Below are 22,365 nucleotides of genomic sequence, written 5' to 3' on the forward strand. Positions count from 1 at the left end.
ATAATGACTCCTAAAACACCCATTAAAAGTATTTTTGAATGATGAACCACAACAACATTAAGCTTTTGAAATGACCTTTAACTGAGAACCTTAAACATTAACAAACCAGGCTTAAAACCAGGCTTAAAACCAGGCTTAAAAGTGCGGTCAACACCAGTTAATTAACCAGTTAATTTAAATAAACTGTGCCAGGAACTAGTTGAGGAATAAGATAAGTTTTGTTTAGTTTTTTTTTTCTTCTCTAAAACCCTTATAGGACTTTCACATGAAGTTCAAAACCAACTTCTACTTCTAGAAGCTTAAAATTCAGATGACATTCACACCCATGATAAGCGTATTTGAACTTCTCAGCAGCGCTTCATACGTTTGCACTGAGTCACTGTGTGTTTTCTGCTCTGTCCGATGTGCCGTCTGTCAGCTGGAGGAACTGATGAGCACGCTGGAAAGGACGAGACAGGAGCTGGACGCCACCAAGCAACGTCTCTCCTCCACGCAGCAGTCTTTACAGGAGAGGGACACCCATCTTACTAACATGAGACAAGAGCGCAGGAAGCAGCTGGAGGAGATCCTTGAAATGAAGTCAGTATTGCTGCATACTTGACAGTTTCACTTTGTCCAATTCATTTCAGATGAAGTATCACTTTTATATTGTTACTTGACAAGATGTTGCAGCTTATGCCACTAAAACAGCTTTTGTATCAAAAAGCAGATTGTGTATGTTGTCCCCTCTTTAGGGTTTAAATTAGGGTCAGTACTGCACACAATGACACTACGCATTGCCATGTGCACATTAATGTTATTTTTCACTTCAAATATGTAAAGCATCACATAAACTAGTTGATTTATGTCAAGTCTTTTGAAGTTTGCCAAACTTTGCTGAATTCACGCTGCAACTCTTTGCACAAGCGTGTTAAGTTAAACACCTGGACTACAAATACTTCTTAATCTTGTTGTGAAGTAGAGTTGAATATGAACTGTATTTGACAGAGATTCAGTGCAGTTTTAGAATCGATAAATGTTCTACAATTTTCATATGTGTGGGTGCTACGTTTTTCTTTTTTTGTTTTGATTTGTTTTCAGACAACAAGCTCTGCTGGCAGCCATCAGTGAAAAAGACGCTAACATAGCATTACTCGAACTATCTGCCTCCAATAAAAAGAAGACCCAGGAGGAGGTGCTGGCCCTGAAAAGAGAGCGGGACAAACTGATGCACCAACTCAAACAACACGTTAGTACCATTTCAAGCATTGTCAAAAAAATAAAAAATGAAGTAACTTGCCACACAAGTTCTTTTAACCGTCCCGCTGCTCAGGTGGAGTGCAACAAATGTCACAGTCGGACATTTTTTTTTTTGTCACTGGGTCAATGTGACACCGTGCGCACAGAGTAAAAAACTCATGGGGTCTAAATGACCCGTCTCTAAAGACCAGTGGAAGCTTAAGAGCAAACCTTGTTCTTTCTTTAGTGTTTCATTTGTTATTATCCAGGCCTCTGATTACAGTGTTTTAACTCTGCCTAGTGTGTGCTGATGACTACTTGGATCATTTGAATGTCTATTTATTTTGTCCTTCAACACAAGATATTTCTGCAAGGATTTCTAACTGCTCACTAGTCCATTTTCTGGAGAAAATATAAGATTTCTGAGTCCAAAAAGGCAGAAAACCTGCTTAGTTCAATTTGTGTCTGCTCTACTGACACTGACCTAAACTGATGTAAGCACTTGCACCATCAATCATCATATTGCATTCTTCATAATTTTTTTTTACTGTAAATCACTGTGAATAATGGACAGGATTATCAGTGTCTACATCTGCAAAGTTGGTAGAGAGATGCCCCAAAAGAATTGCAGCTTTTTAAGTAGTGAAAGATAATTCTACTAACCAACTTTGGGGAAACTAAATACGAATGCACGCGCTGTTCTTTTTATTTATTTATTTTTTAATTGAGAAACTGTACCATTTCCCTTTCACTTCTCTGAGTGACATTGGTCTGTCACATAAAATTTCAGAAACATTTGTGGCTATAATGTGAGAAAAAGTAAAAAGGTTTAATTGGTTTGAATTTTGTAAGCCGCTTTCAAAGCATCACAATACATTCAAATCTTTTGGGAGTTTTTTGCATCAAAAAGAGATGTGCTTTATATTTTTGAAGAAAAGCCAACAGCTCCTTTTTGTACTTTATGTTTATCATAAAATGTGTAATATCTTCATAAGTAGAAAGCAATAATAAAAACATACGACACTGTTTGCTGGATTGATAATAGATTATAGAAAATTTTGCTAATGAAAAACTTAAAATGAGTGTAAATTTTAACTAATTAGTTGCATAGATGTTAAAACCCTCTGTTTATTCTAAGGTTGTGTGCTTGTTCTCCATTGGTTAGTGTGAAGAGGCGGTAGCTTGAAACAACAAATCATGATGTAATAATTTTCTTCTCAGACACAAAGCAGAATGAAGCTGATAGCCGACAACTATGAGGATGAGCAGTACCATCCACACGCTCCTCACCACCAGCCGCAGCCTCCACATGCTCAGACTCAGCCACAGCCCCAATACCCCCACCCTCCCCACGCTCAGCAGTCTCCTTATCCACACGCCACACACCCCCAACACCCACAGCACCTGCAGCACCCACAAGCCCCGGCACAGCACCCTCATCCACAGCAGCCGCAGCCCCAGTATCCTCAACACGCGCAACACCCGCAGCACCCTCAGCATCCGCAGCATCCTCAGCATCCTCAGCACTCTCAACCGCTTCCTCAACACCAACAGCATCCACGCCCCCCACAGCCACAGCACCAGCACCAACAGCACCCGCAGCATGTGCCGCAGCACCCACACGGACATCCGGCTCCACAGCACCCTCACCCCCAACACCCACATGGCCCGCCCCCCCAAGGACCTCACCCGCAGCATCCTCACCCGCAGCATCCTCAGCACCCTCAGCATCCCCAACATCCACACCACGCCCAGCATCCCCATCACCCCTCACCTCACCATCGTGGAGGGCCGGCCCGTGGACCGCCACACGCAGGTCACCGTCCCTCTCCAGACCAGGTCAGTAAGCGCCTACCGTACGAATGACAAAATAACAAGATTGCACATTTTTCACACAATGACGTTCAACACTTTTTAGATCAAAAGTGTTTTCCAGGGTTAAAACACAGGACCGACGGACATCCCCTCACAAAACAATCATTCTGGAAGACACAGTACGCAACTAAAATTAATGTGTGGGCAAAATGGCATTTAAAGCAAAAACATGCTGCTCTCTCACTGAGGTTATCACATAAGACATAAGTGATGGTGTAATTTGTACAGTAGAATCAGTCAGCAGAACTAACACTGTAGGAAATAAATCTGGTCTCTAAGTGTTTTCTCTTGCACAACAGGATGATGAGGAGGGCATTTGGGCGTAGCTGAGACAACCAAAGCTCTAATGTTGTTTTGAGGGGTAAGTTGAGACCTTTCTGAAGCTGTTTACATTGTATATACCACAAACTGAACAATGCTATGCTTTTTACTGTCATACCTGATTATTTTCTCTCATGTAGGGGATTCAGTCACTACTGGAGGAGCATGGTCATCCCAAGATGTTGAAACACCACCCAAATAAACATTTTTCACCTTCAGTGAATCAGTACTTCTGAGCAGTGGGACCTTTATTTATTTATTTATTTATTTTACTTTTGTCTTTTGTTTTGTTATGTTTTGCACATTTCTTTCTGAGGAACAGGAGGAGGTACTCAGGTTTTCAGGTCCTGCATGAAGACTGGCAGCTGAGCAGGTAATTAAAATGTGCTTCTGCACACTTTTGAAAATAAAAACATGGAGAGGAAACAATAAGTACTGAACATGTCAACGTTTTGCTCAAAAATATGACGATGAAACCAGAGGTTGGCAGCAACCCAGTTTGATGTGTTGGTGACACATTCTTTCTCACAACCTCTCTACAAACCCTGAACACTCAAGGAGCCCCGATCTTCAGTTTCGATCGTAGGTCTTGGCCGTCGGCTGCAGGCTTTATCTCTCCAAATCATCTGACAGTTTTTTTGGCAGTGTGGTTGGCATCATTTTCTTGTTGAAAATATTTAGATTCTCATCAAGAGAATTCTCTCATCAAGAGAATCAACAAAATATGATTAAATTCAGTTCAAATAAAAACAAACAGGAAGAAAAACAGTTACAGACACTTTTTGATGTAAAATAACAGATAAAGCTTGCTAAAAACGTTAATCAGGGTATTTATGGCGTTATGGCTTGGATTTGACTGGACCGTTAGACTTATATATATCCTTATATGAAGTCTATGTCTGAACTTGGACATAGACTAAATTCAGACATAGACTTCTGACTGTGCTGTAGTTCGGTCAAACTTAACCTGTGCTACTATGGAGTTAAATTTTCGTCTCATCTGACCAGACTATAATACCCAAGTATTTTAGAGGCTAATCTAAATGCTCTGCAGCAAGCCTCAAACAAGCCTCATTATGCATTTTTTTTTTCAGCAGTGGAGTGTTGTGCAGTGAGCTTGTTTGGAGGCCATGAGGCTTAGTGCATTGTCTTTTGTTTTCATGTAATCAAATTATTCTTCTAATTCTGGTTCTGTTTATCGTAGTGACTCATTGTCAGAAATCTTGTGAGGACCACCCCATCATGGCTGGTTTACGGTGAAATTATGTTTCTTCCACTTCTGGATTATGATCATAACGGTGTTTGCGGAAACATTCAGAAGTTTGGAAATATGGCCTTATCTAATGGCATCAGTGCATTTTGTAACAGTGTGGCTGTAAAGGTTTAAGGATATCTTTGTAGTGAGAAACACCTCTGCAGAACTTAACCAGCTGTGAATTATTGAATGGTTGCTGTACATTTTCAGCCACTTCTTGACTTTCTTTGCAATCGTTTCTTTCATGTAACTTCCCAGTGTTGAACCCACACAACTTAATTTAGCGACTAAATCGTATTTTCTTTGTATGTATGACCACCATTGCCATGTTCAGTACTTATCTCTCTTGCTGTGCAAGCATAAACCACGCATTTCCAACCATACTTTGTTTTTATGTTCCTCACAAGGTGAGGTGAGGCCTTCGCTTTGCGTGAATAGGAAGACCATCCTCCACAGTGTTCACAAATCATCTAAAATGATGCGCTGATGGAGACACAGAAGACAAATTGCTGCTCTAACGGACACGACTACCACAGGCACCCTGCAGCAGAGGTGTCACAGAAGTCACCTCACCTGTCTGTCACCTGCTGAATAACCCCTCTTCATCCTCACAACAGAGAACTTATGATTCTGCCGGTAAAGACGTTTCGTTATTTTTTATTTTTTTATTTTTTCATCAAACCACATCATTCGTTTTAAAATGGTTGTTATCTTATTGACTGTTAAAGTCAAGCTCTGACCGGCTTCTAGGCCTGACACTCACCCTCACTGCCCTCCTGACTCACCTAGTGACATCTGACCCCTCCACGTATCTCTAACGGCCCTCGGAGTGTCTTCTGCTATCTTTTACGTCCAGACAAGTCGCGTTTATCTTCGAGGTCACGTGTTAGGCATTTCTTCCTATTATGATGTCTATCTTGACTAGCATGTCATCAACACATTGAAGTCACTTTAGGTTTTCTGTTGCCATTTTTTGTTGGCACAAGGAAGCACTTTTTGTTCACCTATGGAGCGCCTTGAGTGACTTTCCTGCAGTGTTTCCTTTGCTGCACAAACCTCTGGTTTTGGGGCCTCATTTTTCCCTCAAAGTAGTGGCTCTCATCAGCATTTTTTTTTCCCTTCACATTACCTCACTTTAGTCAGAAATAGTAAAAGAAAAAAATCAGTCTATGCAGATATCAACATAGAGATAATGCATTTTTATTTTTCCATGTATATTTGAATTAATTATAATTGTACTTGACCAATCAGAGCTGCCAAGAGAGTGGTCAGAAGATATTCATTAGGTTCTTTTGATTTTCTGCGACTATGCACCTCCTCTGTGTTGGCAGGAACTTTCACTAATGGTGCTTCTGCTGGTGCTCAAACTAAATGGTGTCAGAAGATCTAACCAGAGCATCTTTTAGTCCTTTTACAGTAGAGGGACTTGGTCCCACAATGGGCTTCATAAGCAGCAGTACAAGACTGCTTTGTATATATATATACTACTGGTTAAAATCTGGGGAGGGGAGGGAGCTTTGTGAACAACGATTCAACATTTTCTCCAAAACTATGGCTGCCGTTGGCCTCAGAAGAGACTGTGACGCTAAGTAGACGTTTTCTCTGCAGATCTAAGTGGTTCCAGTGACACTCCAGTCTCTCGATGAGTCCTCGCCCCTCTCCTTCATAATCTTCCAGCAGTAGCCTGTGTGACCTCCCCACACATAGTGACTTGTTTTCTCCTTCTCAACAAGGTGGCCTGTGCCTCGTAAAATCTGTACACAAAAAATAGATATGCATATATTATACATATAGAGAGAAATCTATAGAGTGTGTCTATATGTGGTCAAAAATGTTTAAAACTAATAAGATATACTATATGTTTTTTTCCGTTTATGGTTATTTTTCTAACTGGCTCGAGGTCAGAGATATTTTATTTAAGAGTGCTGCAATGGGTGAAATTTTCGTCAGATTTGTACGCTGTGATAAAACCCTTCAGCAGCTTAACATTCCCTATCTGAAAATACAGACCAATCCAGAAGAAGAAAAACATAAAATATATTAAATAAGGTTCAGAGTGGCAGTTTATGGGAAAGTGTGTCCAAATTTATCTAGCTGTCTAGAAAAGACGCCATTATTACATTCCTTTAAAGGGATAGTTGGGAGTTTTTGAGGAGGGGGTTCTTGTGGGATTTATATCAGCAGTCGGACATTTTGCTTCAAATGTAGTTCACTGAACAATTTCAATATGGATGAAGGGAAATTATTTCCCACTGTAGAGTCAAGATGACAACAGGTCAGATTGGATCCAGTTCCACAGAACTGTTTTGGTCTCTCACAATAACTTTTAGCAGTATGTGCACTATCTTATCATTCTTTGCATTAACATTGCTTTTATTTGGGACAATCGTTTACATGAAAGTTTGTTGTTATTTAAGCAGCGAGGTGTGTTTCCCTGAGGCTCATCAATGACGACATATTGCAATTATGTTTGTTAAAATTCAAACAAACATACAAAAACTGTTTAAGGAATTTAGGCAAAACCAATGAGTGGCTCAAGTGAATGCTATTTTATTAATCTTTTTACGCTGCGTTATTTTATATGTGAGGTAACGTGAGTTTTCTGTGGATGTTCAGTGTGAAACTGAAACTAATGTTACACATAATAAAGATTAGGATAATATATGTGTGCAAGAGCCGTTAGGAAAAGGATTTTCACAACCTCAGTACTAAATAGTTTTCACATCATGTCAGGGTATGTGATGTTTTCATGAACCAGTACTACATTTTTTTTTTTAAAATAGAGATGCCAATTTTATTTGTTTAAGCGTGTTTTCTTTTTTTTCGCTTGTCTGTCAGTACCTTTTCATTCGTTTGGACAGCTTTTCTCGCATTAGTACATAAAATCATCATTTGAAAACAGCATTTTGTACTAATTCAAGTTTTCTTTATTTGTTATCTAGATTTATTAATTACCTAAAACATTAACATGACAGAAAACAAAACCGAAGGCAATTTGTAAAAGGAAATAAGCAACTTCCGACTGCTGATAACAAACGCCCAGAATCCCACTTCTTAAAATCCCTAACTATGTCTTTAACACTAAATCAACTCAGTTGAAGACCACTTAGCCTGTGGTGACAACTTTAAACAGAGAAAAAGTATTTTTGATTTTGTTTTGTAGCTCTCACAGGTAGCAGTGAGGTTCCTTCTGCTGCAAGCAGAAGCTTGCACTTGTAAATGAGGACTATCACAATATCCTCCAAGGAGAGGTTTCAGTGACTCTGTCTGGATGCATTTCTCCTACGTGTATTTCTTGTTGTCGTCATGTGAACTGAAGTGGTGACGTGTGTGTGACCGTGACAGCTGATTTAGGTAGAAGAACCATCACGTTGTTACAGTATTATGAGAAAATGAAGCTGACTGTTACTAATGCCCTCCTGCTTTCCTCGACCCTCCCGGTGTCTGTGTGTCAAGTGTTGGTTACTGTAAACAAATGTCTCTCCATCTCACCCAAATCCTCTCAAACCAAGGTGATCCACCCTTCATTTTTTTTTTTTTACATGTGTCATTCCCAAAGAAGCAGCTCCCACCATTGAACAAAAACCAACAGGTTCAGCAAGACGTTGTTTGCTTGTTTTTGTTTACAAATCTTGATATGAAGGCCTTTTTTATCATTAGAGAGACAGCGCAAACAGACAGAGGAGCATAAATCCTCACTTCACCATCGGGGGGTTACGAATCCTCCATTTTCAGGTCCTTATCTACTGAATACTTGAAGTAGGGAGTTTTCCTACCATGATATAGCAGACATTATTTAAACGATAGACAACATTTTAATTGTGCCCATGCATGCTGAGTTTTACATTATGTGCCAATTGAAGGTGATGGTGTATGGATAATCTACTGTACTCTGTGCAGTGATTTCTCTATTGTCGTGTCAAACGGAAAAAAAAAAAAATCTAAAAATATAATCGTTAAAAGCTGAGGGGACGCCGAACTCGAAGGTTGGGAGATTGTTTCCTGTGCTCAGACTGAAGACTAACAGGCAATTCTTTATCCATGCCTAGAAGCAGCTGTGTAGATTCACCAGTCATTTTTAAAGGCCTTTGAAAGAACTACAAAAAGCCAACCATATTTTTTTTCTTTTTTTTTATTTTTTGCTGTAATAGTCTTTATTTTATTATTTCGTTGCTGAAACTTTTTGATTGAACAAATCACTGTGACCAATGGCAGATTTATTATTATTATTATTATTATTATTATTTAGCAAAGGAAATGTCAAGTTTTTACTTTTTTATTCATTCAGTTTTGTATTTAAGTTGAGCTTTATTTTTTCTATAATTTATGCTTACTTAAGAATACCAGTTCGAGACAGTACTATTTGTAACGGCGCATATTTTGAGCTGTACAGTAACAGACCTAGGAACAAAACTCAATGTGTGTCCAGCATGCTGAATGACCACTCGTGTGAACGTGAGCTGATGCAGCATCAGTCCTCATCCATTTCTTGCATCTGCATTGTGCATTGTGACTGTGTGATGTTGTGTTGGAGAGTGATGTGTGTCTCACTTACTGTGTCCCCTTAGTAGACAGCCTGTGCAGTTTTGTGAGAGCGCAGCATGTGTTTTTCTTTTTTTTTTTTTTCCAGGTGTGGGGGTGTTGTTGGTGTAAATGTATTCAGAAAAAGAGAGCAACGTGTGTGTGTGTGTGTGTGTGTGCGTGTGTGAGTGCAGATAACAGAATGTGTGTAAGTGTTATCAATGCAAAAGAGACTAATTTGTTTTTAAAAAAAGAGAACTTTATCAGCCAGTCATTAAAGAAAAGAAGTGGGCAAGTTTCGATTGACGCATGGATACTATGTAATGTTTTGTTTGTTTGCTTTTTTAACAATAGGAGGCTGTCCTTAGTGCCCCAGTTTGCTATTGTCTGTGCTGTATCAGAATAATACTATTGAGTGTTGGCCAGCTTGTTTATATCCATCAAATAAAAGTGACTTTCTTTCTGTCTTTGTTGGTGATTTAATACTTAAAATCAGCGTGCCTCATTTTGTATGTAGTAATTGCTACCCATAAAAGCAATGGCTGCACATAAACTATTTTACATGGAGATAAAAAAGATTTACATTTCTATAGATACAGCAATAACAGAATAGTGCATTTACATCATTAGAGCATTAGCCATGTTCTATGTCTTCAAACCACTGGCATAAGAGTCATTGTACTGGGTGAATTAGTGAATGACAAGTACACCGCATCACACAGGGCATTTAAAAATGCATAAAATATCTCATCGGTGTGAAAAATCTAATGTACATTTTAAGAATGTGTCTGAAAAATGTGCACACCATGAAGCTGAATGGCTGCCTTCAGGATGATTTGAATAAAAAATGTTTAATATAAATAGTCGTGTACTATATTGTAGGGGTGGATCTCAAATAAACAATGCTATTGAACACATTCTCTAACTGAAACACACTATATAGATTAAGTACATACAATATTACATTAGACCAATGCAATTATTATTAATCCAGAAATCATTTAAAACTGTTTCCTTAAAGCTTGTTTACAAAAGGTGTTTTTAATCTGATTAACGAGGCTCATCAGAACATTGAAAGTTTTTCAGAAAATATAGCAGTTGGATTTACTTTCATATCTGAGGCTGAATGTGTCCCATTCGTAACGATTTGGGGGCATTAGCGCCCTCTCAGGATGTTGTTTAAGACACTGTCACCCCTGTCTGAGAGCCAGTAACCTGCCATGGCTGCTGCTGCTCCCATGAATATCGATGTGTAGACCAGATCTCCTTTGGCTGCCAGCGTGGCCAGAGCGCAAAGCAACACCCCGAAAAACATCTGCTGCAGCACCTCCACTTCATCATCCTGGAGATCCTCAAAGAGACCTTTCTCTTGAGCATCTGCAGGAGAGTTGTAAGCTTCTTTTTCTGTTTTCAACCCAAGTGTTTGAGAGTAAAAAAAAAAAAAATCAACATTTGACTCACTGGGCAGTTGCTTCCTTAAACAAACACTGTCCTTCCTGATGAAGCCTTCGGCACACTGACAGCGGAAAGAGCCTTCTGTGTTGACACAGATCTCATCCAGACCAGGACAGGCAAGTACTCTGTCACCACATTCGTCTACATCTGAGCAAACAAAAACATTTTGCTCATTTATTTGCAAGGTTTTGTGTTAATCTTGCTACAACTCAAAGTGAGGATGCTGGAAGGGGAGGTAAATACATGATAATTTAAGATACTCTGGGACTTTTCATTAACATGTTTCTTTTTTTTGTCAAAGAATAAATCTACTTGATTTGAAGGTATGATTCCAGAGCATTTTTGCATATTTATCAGAGGCAGTTTCTTCTGTTATTCACACTAACCTAAACACTTGGAGCCCATCAGTCTGTAGCCAGGAGCACATTTTCTGCAGCGAGCTGGTCCGCCACCCATACAGCCAACACAGGCCACATCACAGCCTGGAAACACAGAGACTTTTCATCCCACTGCATTCTGAGAGTAAATGAGTGACAACGTTCTAAAACATAAATCAATAGGATGAGTTTTGAGGTAAAGACTAGAAGCAGTAAAAAAAATATTGACTACTCTTTTTCTCAAAACCAAAATATTTATGCAACATAAACCTCTAGGATAATTTTATCATGACTGATCTAAATACCGAACCTAATCTGAACTGAAAAAAAAACAAAAAAACATTCGATGTCAGGAAATTACAAAAAAAGAAAGAAAAAAAAACTAAACAGTCGTAAATGGATAAATATCAGCTTTCTATTTCATCAGAATCAATAAGGATATTTAGATTTTTCACAACATATAGTATGTTCATTTTCAGTAAATTAAAGTATTTTAATCTCTCTTGTCTGAATAAAATTACCTTTGAAAGTAATCTTTAGCAGATATCAAAAACATTTATTTTTAAAAATATTTTTTATTGTTCTGATGTGATCTAATTTTAAATGTCATGTTTACATTAGCTGTAAATAGAAAACAAAAATAAAGGCTTTCACACATCATGTTTGTAATTAATCTATATGATATGTTTCACTAAAAACATAAAGTTTCTAAAATAAACTGGCTTTTCAGTAATATTCTAATTTACTGAATGGATACTCTTTCAGTAAATAAAATAAACCATAATAATGCCTGACCTCTGCACTCAAAGGAGCCTTCTATATTGACGCAGTAACTGTTCGGAGAGCAGGAACCCAGCTCAGTGCCACACTCATCGATGTCTGAAACCGACCAAAACACAAAGACGCTCAACCACCCGAGGTGTTGACAGACACTGTAAAAGAGATGATGCTCTTTTTATACAAAAAGCTTGGTATGTATTACCTACACATGTGAAGTTATAGAGAGCCCATCCAGTCTTGCACTCTTTGCAGAGGTCATTTTCTTGCCCTAAACATTTGCTACAAGCATGCGGGCAGCTGTTGACCTGATGAGCAAGCAGCACGCTGCACAGCCACACAGCCGGCAGCAGCGTTCTCTGTAGCCACTTCTCCTCCATCTGAGCAAGAGATGAAACTGTCAGTGCAACATCTGTTACTGGGAGGAAGGCCCTGACACATCCTGGACTGATCACGTCTCCATCAAGTGGACAGCAGAGCAGAAACTATGTCAAAAGTAAGAAAACGCCTGTCAAAAATGTCAAGGTTCACGCAGGATCATGTGACGATCTTTGTATTACACTTGATGTTCACATTTATTCTAGAGGAACGTAGTATTAACATTTTCCTGCATTTTTTTTTCCATCTGAAGTTATTTTTCCATTTCAAAGTTGTATATGCAGTCATGTAAAAAATAAAGTACATTTCTAGGCAATTTCAGCGTAGAAGCCTCAGACTTACCACCCAGCCACAGAGTGCATGCTGATAATGGCCTTCTATGTTTTTAGACTATTTTGGGTGATAATTAAAATACATATCAGCAAGAAAGATTAGCTTGACAATCAGTGAAGGGAGAAAAATTTGTTGAAACTGAGCGACATAGACACAAAAATGTGTTTATGCTTGGTGTCCCTCTTTTACCCAGAGATGTGCATAAGCAAATAACCATTAATGTAAATACAACTGTCACCCATTTTCAGCCCTTTCTATTTGACACGCTGTTTGTCAGATTAAGGGTTTTTTCTTAAAATAACCTTCACTCTTTATTTTATTAGTCTGATGTAATTATTCAAATCCTAAGAGTCACGTTTCTGTTAGCTTTAATCAGAAAAGTCAACATAAACAAAAAATGAGTCTGTCATTAAGCTACATCACCTGTTTAAATTACTAATTTGAGTTTTAGAAGAAAAAAAAAAAAAAAAAAAAAAAAAAAAAGCTCAATTTGCAATAGTATTTCTGTTTATTGAATAGGACAGTAATGTCTGGCCAGAAGTTGAACTGTCTTTTTGATTGTAGATTTTAAAATACAAAACTTCCATCAGCACCAACATGGAGTAAAATATTAACCCTTTGAAGACGAGGTCTAAATGGCCATCCCGGCGTGGAGTCTCTCTTCTCTGTGCGTCAGCGCTCGGTATGAAGCCATGTAGCGATAGCTAGCAAAACTACTACTAACCCTGCACACACCACGAACTCTAACTAACACACTTACAGTCTAAAAAACCCATTGAAACACTCTTAGTAAAATCCACAGCATCACTGTGCCCTAGTCTCTTGCCGTATCCAAATCCCCCCCTCGTCTCTTTCCGCGTGTCTCCGTTCTACCTAGCAACAGACCGTCAACACATTTTTATTGGTTGTTTCGAAATGTGGTACATTTAGACCCCACAAAATAAGGCGGAAATGATCGATCTTATTTCTGGCTTTATTTTGAAGTAAATAACCACGAAACCAATATAAAAACACCACTTTTATAAAGTTTGAAGTCCGTGCTGTCCAACAGAGTCGAAATGAAAACTCGGTATGCGTCCATGTTATTACGAAGCCTTATTAATGCGTCACATGCTTGTACGCCGCACGGCGGGCAGCGACTCCATTTAAAATACTTCAAGACATTTCGGGCTCCCCTGTTTTATTTAAGAAATAGATTTTCAATACAGCAATAGTATTTACAACACAGTACTTGTAAACAATAGAGTTGCGCAATATAACACAATTGCCTTTGGCTTTTCAGAAATTGCATGAAATATATAAATAAAAAACCAGCGCCTACAATTAAAATCTCAAAATAAAGACAAATATTAACTTTCTGCAAACCTGATAGTTAAACAACACACACAGTCGACAGAAAGTGAGTTTTATAAAAACACTTTAACCACATCAGAGCGTCTTTTTACCTCCTAGTTACACAAGCCAAGAACACAATCCAAACGAGACGCTTTTGACACGATACACCGTCTATTTGACTACAAATTACATCCAAACCACCGGAGGAAGCGGAGCTCGTTGTTATCACTTATATCTCCTAACACCGCCCCCCTGGATCGTCATAAAAACTCTTCACAAACGCATCCCTGCTTTGGTAAACGGACACCGCTCTGAACCAATCCTCTGGTAAGGGCTTCTAGGTCGTAAGTTTATTTTTAGCTAAGTGTGACTGGATCAGATACTGCGCCATGACCAGTAGTTTTATTTTGTTTAAGTTAAAAGACGTGCAGCTTTCTGTTATAGTCTTGTACAGTATTTCATTGTTATTATTATTATTATTATTTTTTATTATGAATCTTTATATATCGTTTTAAACACTTTAAGAACTTTTTGTGTAAACGCTTCAATTTCCCCTTTGCAGGACAATAAAGGCTGTTTATATTCTATTACATAATAATAATTTGATGTTCATCTGAAAAATGTACAATTATTTTCTTACAGCTTTGAAGCTATTATTCATAGATGAGTAAAAAAAAAAATCCCTATTTACAATTTATTTACAATAAAAATAGAAGCCATAAATCACAATCTACCGGTCTACATATTTATGTGCTTATTGCCCTTCAGATTTATTCATGACGCTGCACGTCACCTGCTTCAGGAACATATTTCAGATTTTCAGCAAAGGACTGAGAGACGACCAAAACACAGTCTTTCCATAAAGAAAGACTATTACATTATAACATTATTATAGCACTGGTTGAGTTATTGAAATGAGGTTCTGTGAAAAGGCTGTAAGCAGTTATTATACTTGTAGAAAATCATAATAGTCAGTTTAGTATAAATCCAAAATAGTTGGTCCTGGAGGATGAAGTTAGCCTCTTAAAGGGAGGCCAGTACCAAAGCACACCATCCTGAAACAAATTTAATGTCTAAGTGTCATAACATTTTGAGGGAACACTATTTTATTAGGCTCAGACCATCATTCTGTTTGCATTGATGGGTTATTTACACAAAACCTGGTTTTTAATTACACAGAAAGTGAAGGTAGGAGACAGTGAGTCAAAAATGATCGCCCTGTGTGAAAAGTACAAAAAATGGAGCATGAAAGCATTTTCAGTCAGAGTAGCTGTCGTCTATAAAAGTAGAGCAAAAAGCAAAAGTACTCTAGCTGTTAAATATTTACACATTTCACTTTTTACACAATTAAGAAACTACTCTGACTACTACTTTTTCTCTGTACTAATTTCATACAGGAACATCATCTAAGGTGCACTGCCTCCAAACTTTACTTCCTGGTTAGATAGCCATTACCTTTTCTATAAATAACAGGCCAGTACAACATGAGGACAATTTAAAAGATTCATAAAAGAAGAAATAGCCTAAATTGATCTGGTGGTTTAAAGATTTTAATTCTTTTAAGACGGCCAAAATCTGCTATGAATCTGGTCTCTGTCAATCAAGCCTTTTGATTTGGTCTATGGAGCAAACTAACCTGGCTTTATGCTAAATAAAGAAACCAAAATAGTTGTCTGATGCAACTCTAAGATATCTGCCTGAAACCTTGTACCAGAACCTCACTTTTAAAATTCAGGGCTACTTCTTTATAAGCCAAAGACTCAGTGTTTACAGCCAACTTCTTCTCTGTCATGTTCAGTCCAGATAAGCATATCCTTCATGTCGATTCTGCAGCAGTATTTCGTATGTGACACTTTTTTTGTAAATTCATCCGCAGTTTTTTTAAAAGTCTTTTTGAACAAAAATGGTTTCGATAACCTCAGATATTCCCCCTCCAGCCTGTCCGTGTCGCATCTGCCTCTTCTACGGTCAGTTCGGTTGTGAGCGACTGGCTCTGAGAGGGAAGCAGGAACAGAGGAAGGCCTTGAAGCAGCTCTGGAAGTCTCCTGTCGCTGCTGTGACTCTGTGTTTGGTGGGAGTCGATTTTCACCAGAACAAAGCGCTCGGCCGCCCTGCCCAGCTTCTTGTGGGCCTGAATGATGAACAATGAGGCCATAAACAGATCGGAATAAGGTGACTTCATCTGCCGCTGATCCCTTCCTTCTCCGTCGTTGTTCAAGACGGTCCACTCCTCGGTTTTTTCTAAGGCTTTCTGGGTGAGAACCAGCAAAACTCGACCACCCATGCTGTCCAGCTTCTGGAGTTGGGAGTAGAGCCATGGCAGAGGTCCCATTGTGCATTGATCCTTCCTGCACCACTGGTCCACAGACACACTGAAGCCCTGGCTGCAGAGCTGGGAACCCAGCAGACTAATGGACTCTGAAACAGCGTCATCCAAATCTGGGGGGCTCAGCAGAACCACATGGCCCTTCCTGCCAACTTGAGAGTGAAAATGAAAACTAAAGTCAGAGATGTCCTGCATGATTACAAACGAAAGGATTTTACATAGAAAAAAAAAAAAAAACACTTACTCTTTACGAATCCACCGTGCTGCCAGCTCCACGCCCATTCTGCAAGAGTCAGAGTAAATAAGATAAATATACCTGAAGATTTAGCAGATCTGCTTATTGAATATCTATGTTTCTTACATTTGATGTTTCAAAGGTATGACGCAAAGAGATTTTAAAGTCTAATAAAAAAGGCGTGGTTTATGGGGCAAATGAAAGGAGCTTTTGACAGATATACTGGGGGCAAATTCCAACACAAACACTCAGTGCTTTATCATAAAATTATAAATTATACTGTGGGTAAGTTAGACTGTGCGCTCTCTTTTTGTGTGTATTTCTATGAATTGATTTTTAAGCATGTGGATTTAAAAAAATGAATGACCTCAAGAAGTTAATTTTCTTAGATAATTCAAGCTTAGAAAGAGAAATCCTGGAAGGTTTAAATAAAACATAAAAAAAAATAAAACTTACTCTTCACATAATCACGCAGGAAATGAACCATTAATGTTGTCAGACAACCAACCAGCAAAACACCGACAATCAGGAGAGTCCAGCGCCATCTGCTAGCTGCGATAAAAACAGGTTCAAACATTACTTTTTTAGAAATTTTTCAAATTAAAAAAGTTGTGGCTGAATTGTAAAATAATAATAATAAAAAAAAAACATCTTGCAATCGGCTAAACCTTTCAAACTTACTGTCAGATGTGCAAAATGGACCAAATTCCTGATGTGTTCCGTTTATTTTCACCTTCACAGATAATTAAAAATAGTTGAGTTATTAAACAGTGCTAACTGAGCACGTTTGCTGGATGCAGACATTTGACTGGAGGGTTTGTGTAAATATTTACCATCACACACTGGGAAATGCTTTCATCAACATTTTCAAATGCTCCTTGTTTTTCCTAAACACACAGAGGTAAATTATTAGTGATACTTTTGCACTTTGACAATGTTCCAGAGCTTCGTTTACAAAATCACTAGTTATTTCGGATTTGAATTTCCAGGAGGTATGCAACTAATGGCACTCATGGTGTTTGCAATGTCAATGTGAGAGTTTTGAGCAAATATTAGCACTACAAGTACTTAATGAATTCAATTCAGAAATGTGCAAGAATGATACAGAAAAAAATAACTTTTTTAGGCCAAAAAAATTGGTTATAATATATTTTACTTTTCAAAAAAAAAAGACAAAGAAATACAACACTGTTCATGTACTTATGCTGTTCTTACCCAAAGTCCCAAACTGTTTTGTTTCCAGTTGCTCACACCAGCAAGATTTTCGCTTCTGCACAGTCTGTGACAAAGCGACACTTCACCATCCAGCCTGCAGGGGGCAGTAAGGTTCCAAAAAAGGACTGTTCTATCACCCATTTTGCTCAGGCGCACATTCACCGAGACGTTTTTCCACATGAAGTGTTGTAAATGAGGTGGTAATCCTTTAAACGACAAAAAAAAAGACATTGTTACAGATGATTTACCCTCCTGCTTAATGAGGATGTGAAACATTTCAAAGAGAAAATGTTACCTGTTTTGTCAAAGGGGCATAATTGAGAACGCACAGTTCCCTCATCATCTTTATCCCATACCTAAAGATCACAAATACACCAAAGCATGTCATTACATTAGTAAAAACAAGAGTAACTATTGATATCTCATGTTTTAGGCAAAATAATAAGAGGACCTGTATGCACATGCAAGGTGCCACAGAATGAATGGGGATGGTGGTCTGAGCCAGATTCTATTCAGGAACAGAAAAAAAACAACAACAACAACACAGTGTTAACTAAAGGTGGTGTACACCAAACGTCGAACTTGCTGATTCATTTCTGATACTATTCATATTATTTACACAGCATTTGGGGTCTTAAAAACAAATCAACACAGAAGCTGTCCATCCAGTTTGATGGTACCTAAGCTTTCAAGTCTAGATTACACCCTAGAAGTAGACAAATGCTCTGGAGTCTTTTCAGAGGTTAGTTGTAAAAAACAAATAAAAAAAATAAAAGTCATGCCTGTTTCTTCTTCCATGTCACTATTGCTTTGTTTTGGTCTAACATCAAAGAAATTGGACAAAATGTGAAAAGGTTGAAAAGTTTAGTCTTGAAAAACATGTTTATCAGAACTGACAGTACAAAACTGAAAACCGAATAATAGCCAAAGCATTTTTTTTTCTAATTTATTTGGTTAAAATGTCTAAAATGTATTATATTTCAGCTTTGTTTTCTGCTTTTTGTTCAACCAGCCTGAATGAATTATGAATGAACAAATCTGACTATTTCTATTTTTTGAGTATGTTATTACTCATATTTCCTAAACATTACTTTGACTATTTTTCTTCAGGCTTTTCGCATATAGTCCCAGTCCCATCCTGTAACTGAACCCATTCATAAGGGTAACACTAACCAGACAGCGTCCGTTCTCCTCGTATTTGATGCAGAGCGAGGGGCGGGACTTGTTGCCCACAATCTGCAGCTCAACATCATTTTCCTTGAAAACTGGTTTGATGCGGAACTTTGGCACTGAAACATTGAAAATAAAATATTGCTGTGTTTTTAAAACATGCACTGGAAAAAAATTAAGAGGCCTCTTAAAATGATCAGTTTCTCTAAATTCATTCTTTATAGTTATATGTTTGAGTAAAATTAACATTGTTATTTTATTCTATGAACTACTGACAACATGTCTCTGAAATTACAAGCAAAAGATCATGAGAAGTGGTCAAAGTAACAAAAAAGATGAAGTGCTTTCAGACCTCAGATAATGCAAAGAAAACCAAAATATTCATTTAGAAACAACAATATTAATATTTTAGCTGAGGAAATGTTCAGAAATCAACATTTGGTGGAATAACCAGGAGGTTTTCAATGGGGCTCAATGCAGTTTTCTCCAGAGCTGTGTATGTTGTAAAAAAAAATAAAATAAAAACTTAATTTCAGTTAACGTTTGATTTTTCTGTCTTGCTTACCTGGACACATGGGTATATGCTTCTGGAGGAATTCCTGGGAACACACTGTGGACAAAGAGAAATGTGTATCATAGCTGAACATGTTTTGACCTGTTGCTCAAAGGAAATCAACCGGTTTCTTGTTATGCAATTGAAACCTGCTGGTGAAACAATGCCCTCACAAGTATTGCTACATACCAACTGTTGATTTCAGTTTACATTTTGACATAAATGGAAATAATGAAAAAAAAAAAAAAAAAACATATTAAGTGTTTAACACTGTACCATTCTCTTCTGAAGGTGCATCAAGTCGCATTTTGGGATAAACGGTTATTAGGCTTCCGAAATTAAACTTGTCTGTGATCACCATGGCTATCTGTCGAGATCACACATGTACAAAAGAAATCTGTCAATGAGGTGCTTAAGTTTAAACTCTCCAGCTGTTCAAAATGCATGGAAATTTACAGTACCTTGCTCTTGTTCTGGTGAGCAAGAGTGGTGTAATTAACTGTAAACTCCACCTTCTTGCATCTGGGCAAGGCGCTGGCTGGATCATGGTAACATGCCGTCACAGACGCTGTTACAACAGAAAAAACCACAGCGAAGGTGAAGCAATGCAAGGACTGAGGCAGCAGTGAAACAACCGACATCTCAGAAAACAACTTCTGCTTTTTGTTTTTCTTTTGTTCGTTTGTTTTATATGTGGAAAATGAATATTAAGAACAAAAGTAAAGTTATTCATTCACTGACACTCTGTAACTCAGTCATTCTGCATGGGATCGATCATTTTCAAACATCAATTTACTCACAGTTTGAGAGTTGGGACATAGAGGAGGCCCATTTTACATAATTTGTCTTTGCAAACCAGATTGAAGTTCTCTGAGAATCATCAATTTTATCTCTATCCAAATGTAGATATTATAACTATGCCTGATTATTTGGCTGATTGCTTGATTTGAGAAATCCAGTTGGCAATCAGCAAATGTTTTGCATGTCACTTGGCTCCAGACAAAATAGTCATCTTGCACCTTAGGTGTTGTCTTTGACAATTAGCTGAAAATTGTCTAACTGGAAAGGACAATTACCAGTTTGTTACAGTGATTTGGCGACTGCTTGTCCTGGCACTGCAGATCTCTTATAATAAAAGTGGAAGATATTACTAATTAACTTTTACGAGATGTGCCAATGGTCCTCCATGATGTCCTTCATGTTGAGATTTGTCTCTGTTCCAGCGCACCTGATTTAATGATTATATTACGTCCTCAAAATGCCATCTAGGCCTGTTAATCATTTCATAGTAACCTCATTCTCAAACCACCACAGTCCCACACCGAGACCATCTCAGTTTTAAGTTAGTTTTATGTTTTTTAATTTACCTGTTTATCCATTTTTAACATTGTTGGACTGTGTGTTGATTAGTTAACTTGGCTATATTTCTACCCGTATTTTATGTTGATCTGTTTGTAATCTTTCTTTAGAAAAAGATTCTTTTGGTGTGTTTAAAACTTTTAGCCAACCTTAAAAGCATTTGGCAGCTAAGTTAATCCTTTCTTGTAGTTGTTGTGAGGTAAAAAGCAACATATAGTACAGTATTATTGCTGCAATAGGGAGACTGTGGCTCTGTGGGTAAAGTAAACGGAAGGTTGTGGGTTTGGTTCCAGCTTCCTCCGGCCACATGTCGATGCAAGGCACCTAACCCCAAATTGCCTACCAATCTGTGTATAAATGTGTGAGTGCAAATGGGTGAATGTGACTCTAGTGGTCAAAATGATTGGAAAAGTGCTACATAAGTTCAGACCATTTACCCTTATTAGTGTTTGATGACAACAAATTGTTATTTTGATCCGAGAATAGTATATGAGTGTTATTCAAGGACAACTGGAACATGTTTGCAGATCAGAATAAGGAGTAGCAAAGTTTTTAAATAAAACCTTACATCTCTCAAGCGTCGTTTCCTCATTTTCATCTTCCTCGTCATTGCCAGAGTGGTTGTCGTTTTCCACATCTCTAGCCATAGGGATGTTGCTGACCTCTGTCTCTAGCACAAGACAAAGTGCACAGTCCCTGCTGGCCTTACAGCAGAGCTTGAAAGATGCTTCAAACCGAACATGGTTGTCCTTTTGTTCATAAAGACTGTTTCTGATGGTGCAGTCGGAAAATGCCTTGAAAAGAGACAATTGAGAGGAAGAGGTTTATGTTTAGTCAATAAAAACTGAACAGACAGCAAATATTGTTTGTTCTGTTCATAACACTCCTGTACTGCAACATGCTAGCAGATGGTCATGTCTCGCTATCAGTTTTTGATTACTTTTATTTAATCAGTTTATCTGTGACAAGGGAAATTAAAAGTCGAAGGCGGCTATGCTGACAGCAAAAGGAAATTAAAAGTGTCATCTTGAGTGTATCCAAGCGCTACTTCACACAATACCTGTGGGCAAATAACTGCATCGCTGTCGTATTCTATGAACTCCAAGCCGCAGGCTGACGAGAACAGGCTGGAGACGATGCACCAGAGGGAAGATTTGAGGAGAAACATTTTCCATCAAAGCTCCATATAGGAGCCCTACAGCATTTTTCTGTGCAGACTGTTTTTCAGCAGCCTAGTCTGGCAGGTGCATTGTTGCTCTCCTTGTGATGTTTTTTTGTTTGTTTTTTTTTTTTTTTTTTTTTTTTTTTTTTTTTTTTTGGTAATAAATTAACTTGCTGTAATCCTGGCAGAAGTTGCTATGGAAGCAGTGGACCGACACAAACAGACTGAGGCCGTGTCCTGGATTTCAACTCTGTTTACAGCCTGATAAAGAATAAAGAAGAGACACATATTAGTCTACTTGGTTTCTTTTACTTGAACACACACAGCAATATGTTGAGCAGAAAACCTGTGTGTTCTACGACTAAGAGTTTATGTCACTTATGAAGTTTACAAGTTACCCATCTAAGTTCATTTATCCACTTAAAACTCATATAGAAAATTCCAGCAAATAATCTATGATTGGGGAAAAACAAGAAAAGAAATAAGTAACGAGTCAAAGT

General features: G+C 38.1%; 3 protein-coding genes across 12 annotated transcripts in view; 1 reads left to right on the forward strand and 2 right to left on the reverse strand.

Moving 5' to 3' along the window:
* Window positions 1–9,653, forward strand: part of erc2 (ELKS/RAB6-interacting/CAST family member 2) — a 52,127-nt gene extending 42,474 nt beyond the window's left edge. For all 9 annotated transcript variants that reach the window (XM_016671762.1, XM_016671765.1, XM_016671778.1 and 6 more), the window contains 6 exons: window positions 419–579; window positions 1,081–1,228; window positions 2,440–3,057; window positions 3,393–3,454; window positions 3,555–3,787; window positions 5,077–9,653. In XM_016671762.1, coding sequence (XP_016527248.1) covers window positions 419–579; window positions 1,081–1,228; window positions 2,440–3,057; window positions 3,393–3,419 — 954 coding nt within the window. In that variant the 3' untranslated portion in view covers window positions 3,420–3,454; window positions 3,555–3,787; window positions 5,077–9,653. The remainder of the gene's footprint in view (window positions 1–418; window positions 580–1,080; window positions 1,229–2,439; window positions 3,058–3,392; window positions 3,455–3,554; window positions 3,788–5,076) is intronic.
* On the reverse strand, window positions 9,285–14,029 carry creld1a (cysteine-rich with EGF-like domains 1a). Of its 2 annotated transcripts, none has more exons than XM_007552679.2 (6): window positions 13,956–14,029; window positions 12,005–12,179; window positions 11,818–11,901; window positions 11,032–11,127; window positions 10,652–10,792; window positions 9,285–10,567 (listed from the first exon to the last, which is right to left on the reverse strand). In XM_007552679.2, exons 2-6 carry the CDS (start codon window positions 12,177–12,179, stop codon window positions 10,347–10,349), a joined length of 717 nt encoding a protein of 238 aa, XP_007552741.1. In that variant the 5' UTR covers window positions 13,956–14,029; the 3' UTR covers window positions 9,285–10,346. The 2 variants fall into 2 exon arrangements, with proteins under 2 accessions (XP_007552741.1, XP_016527290.1); XM_016671804.1 differs by having other exon boundaries at window positions 9,285–10,570.
* il17rc (interleukin 17 receptor C) lies at window positions 13,160–21,979 on the reverse strand. The gene is made up of 14 exons (XM_007552141.2): window positions 21,764–21,979; window positions 21,272–21,497; window positions 19,806–19,912; window positions 19,621–19,711; window positions 19,357–19,401; window positions 18,795–18,910; window positions 18,073–18,129; window positions 17,917–17,977; window positions 17,622–17,827; window positions 17,240–17,293; window positions 17,088–17,139; window positions 16,863–16,958; window positions 16,416–16,454; window positions 13,160–16,323 (listed from the first exon to the last, which is right to left on the reverse strand). The coding sequence occupies exons 1-14, from the start codon at window positions 21,869–21,871 to the stop codon at window positions 15,764–15,766; spliced, it is 1,818 nt and encodes a 605-aa protein (XP_007552203.1). The 5' UTR covers window positions 21,872–21,979; the 3' UTR covers window positions 13,160–15,763.
* Between the last annotated feature and the right edge of the window lie 386 nt (window positions 21,980–22,365).

Source organism: Poecilia formosa, unplaced genomic scaffold, assembly GCF_000485575.1.
Source record: "Poecilia formosa unplaced genomic scaffold, Poecilia_formosa-5.1.2 Scaffold2, whole genome shotgun sequence".
NCBI lineage: Eukaryota > Metazoa > Chordata > Actinopteri > Cyprinodontiformes > Poeciliidae > Poecilia > Poecilia formosa.

Excerpts from the sequence above, each read along its gene's own strand:
- creld1a (XM_016671804.1), bottom strand. The coding sequence starts at position 12,179 with ATGGAGGAGAAGTGGCTACAGAGAACGCTGCTGCCGGCTGTGTGGCTG. Across the intron at positions 11,902-12,004 it reads CTATAACTTCACATGTGTAG|ACATCGATGAGTGTGGCACT; the intron begins GTAATACATACC and ends GGTCGGTTTCAG. Across the intron at positions 10,793-11,031 it reads GATGGGCTCCAAGTGTTTAG|ATGTAGACGAATGTGGTGAC; the intron begins GTTAGTGTGAAT and ends TTGTTTGCTCAG.
- il17rc (XM_007552141.2), bottom strand. The coding sequence starts at position 21,871 with ATGTTTCTCCTCAAATCTTCCCTCTGGTGCATCGTCTCCAGCCTGTTC. Across the intron at positions 21,498-21,763 it reads ATGCAGTTATTTGCCCACAG|GCATTTTCCGACTGCACCAT; the intron begins GTATTGTGTGAA and ends TCTCTTTTCAAG. Across the intron at positions 17,140-17,239 it reads GCATTTCCCAGTGTGTGATG|GTGAAAATAAACGGAACACA; the intron begins GTAAATATTTAC and ends TTATCTGTGAAG.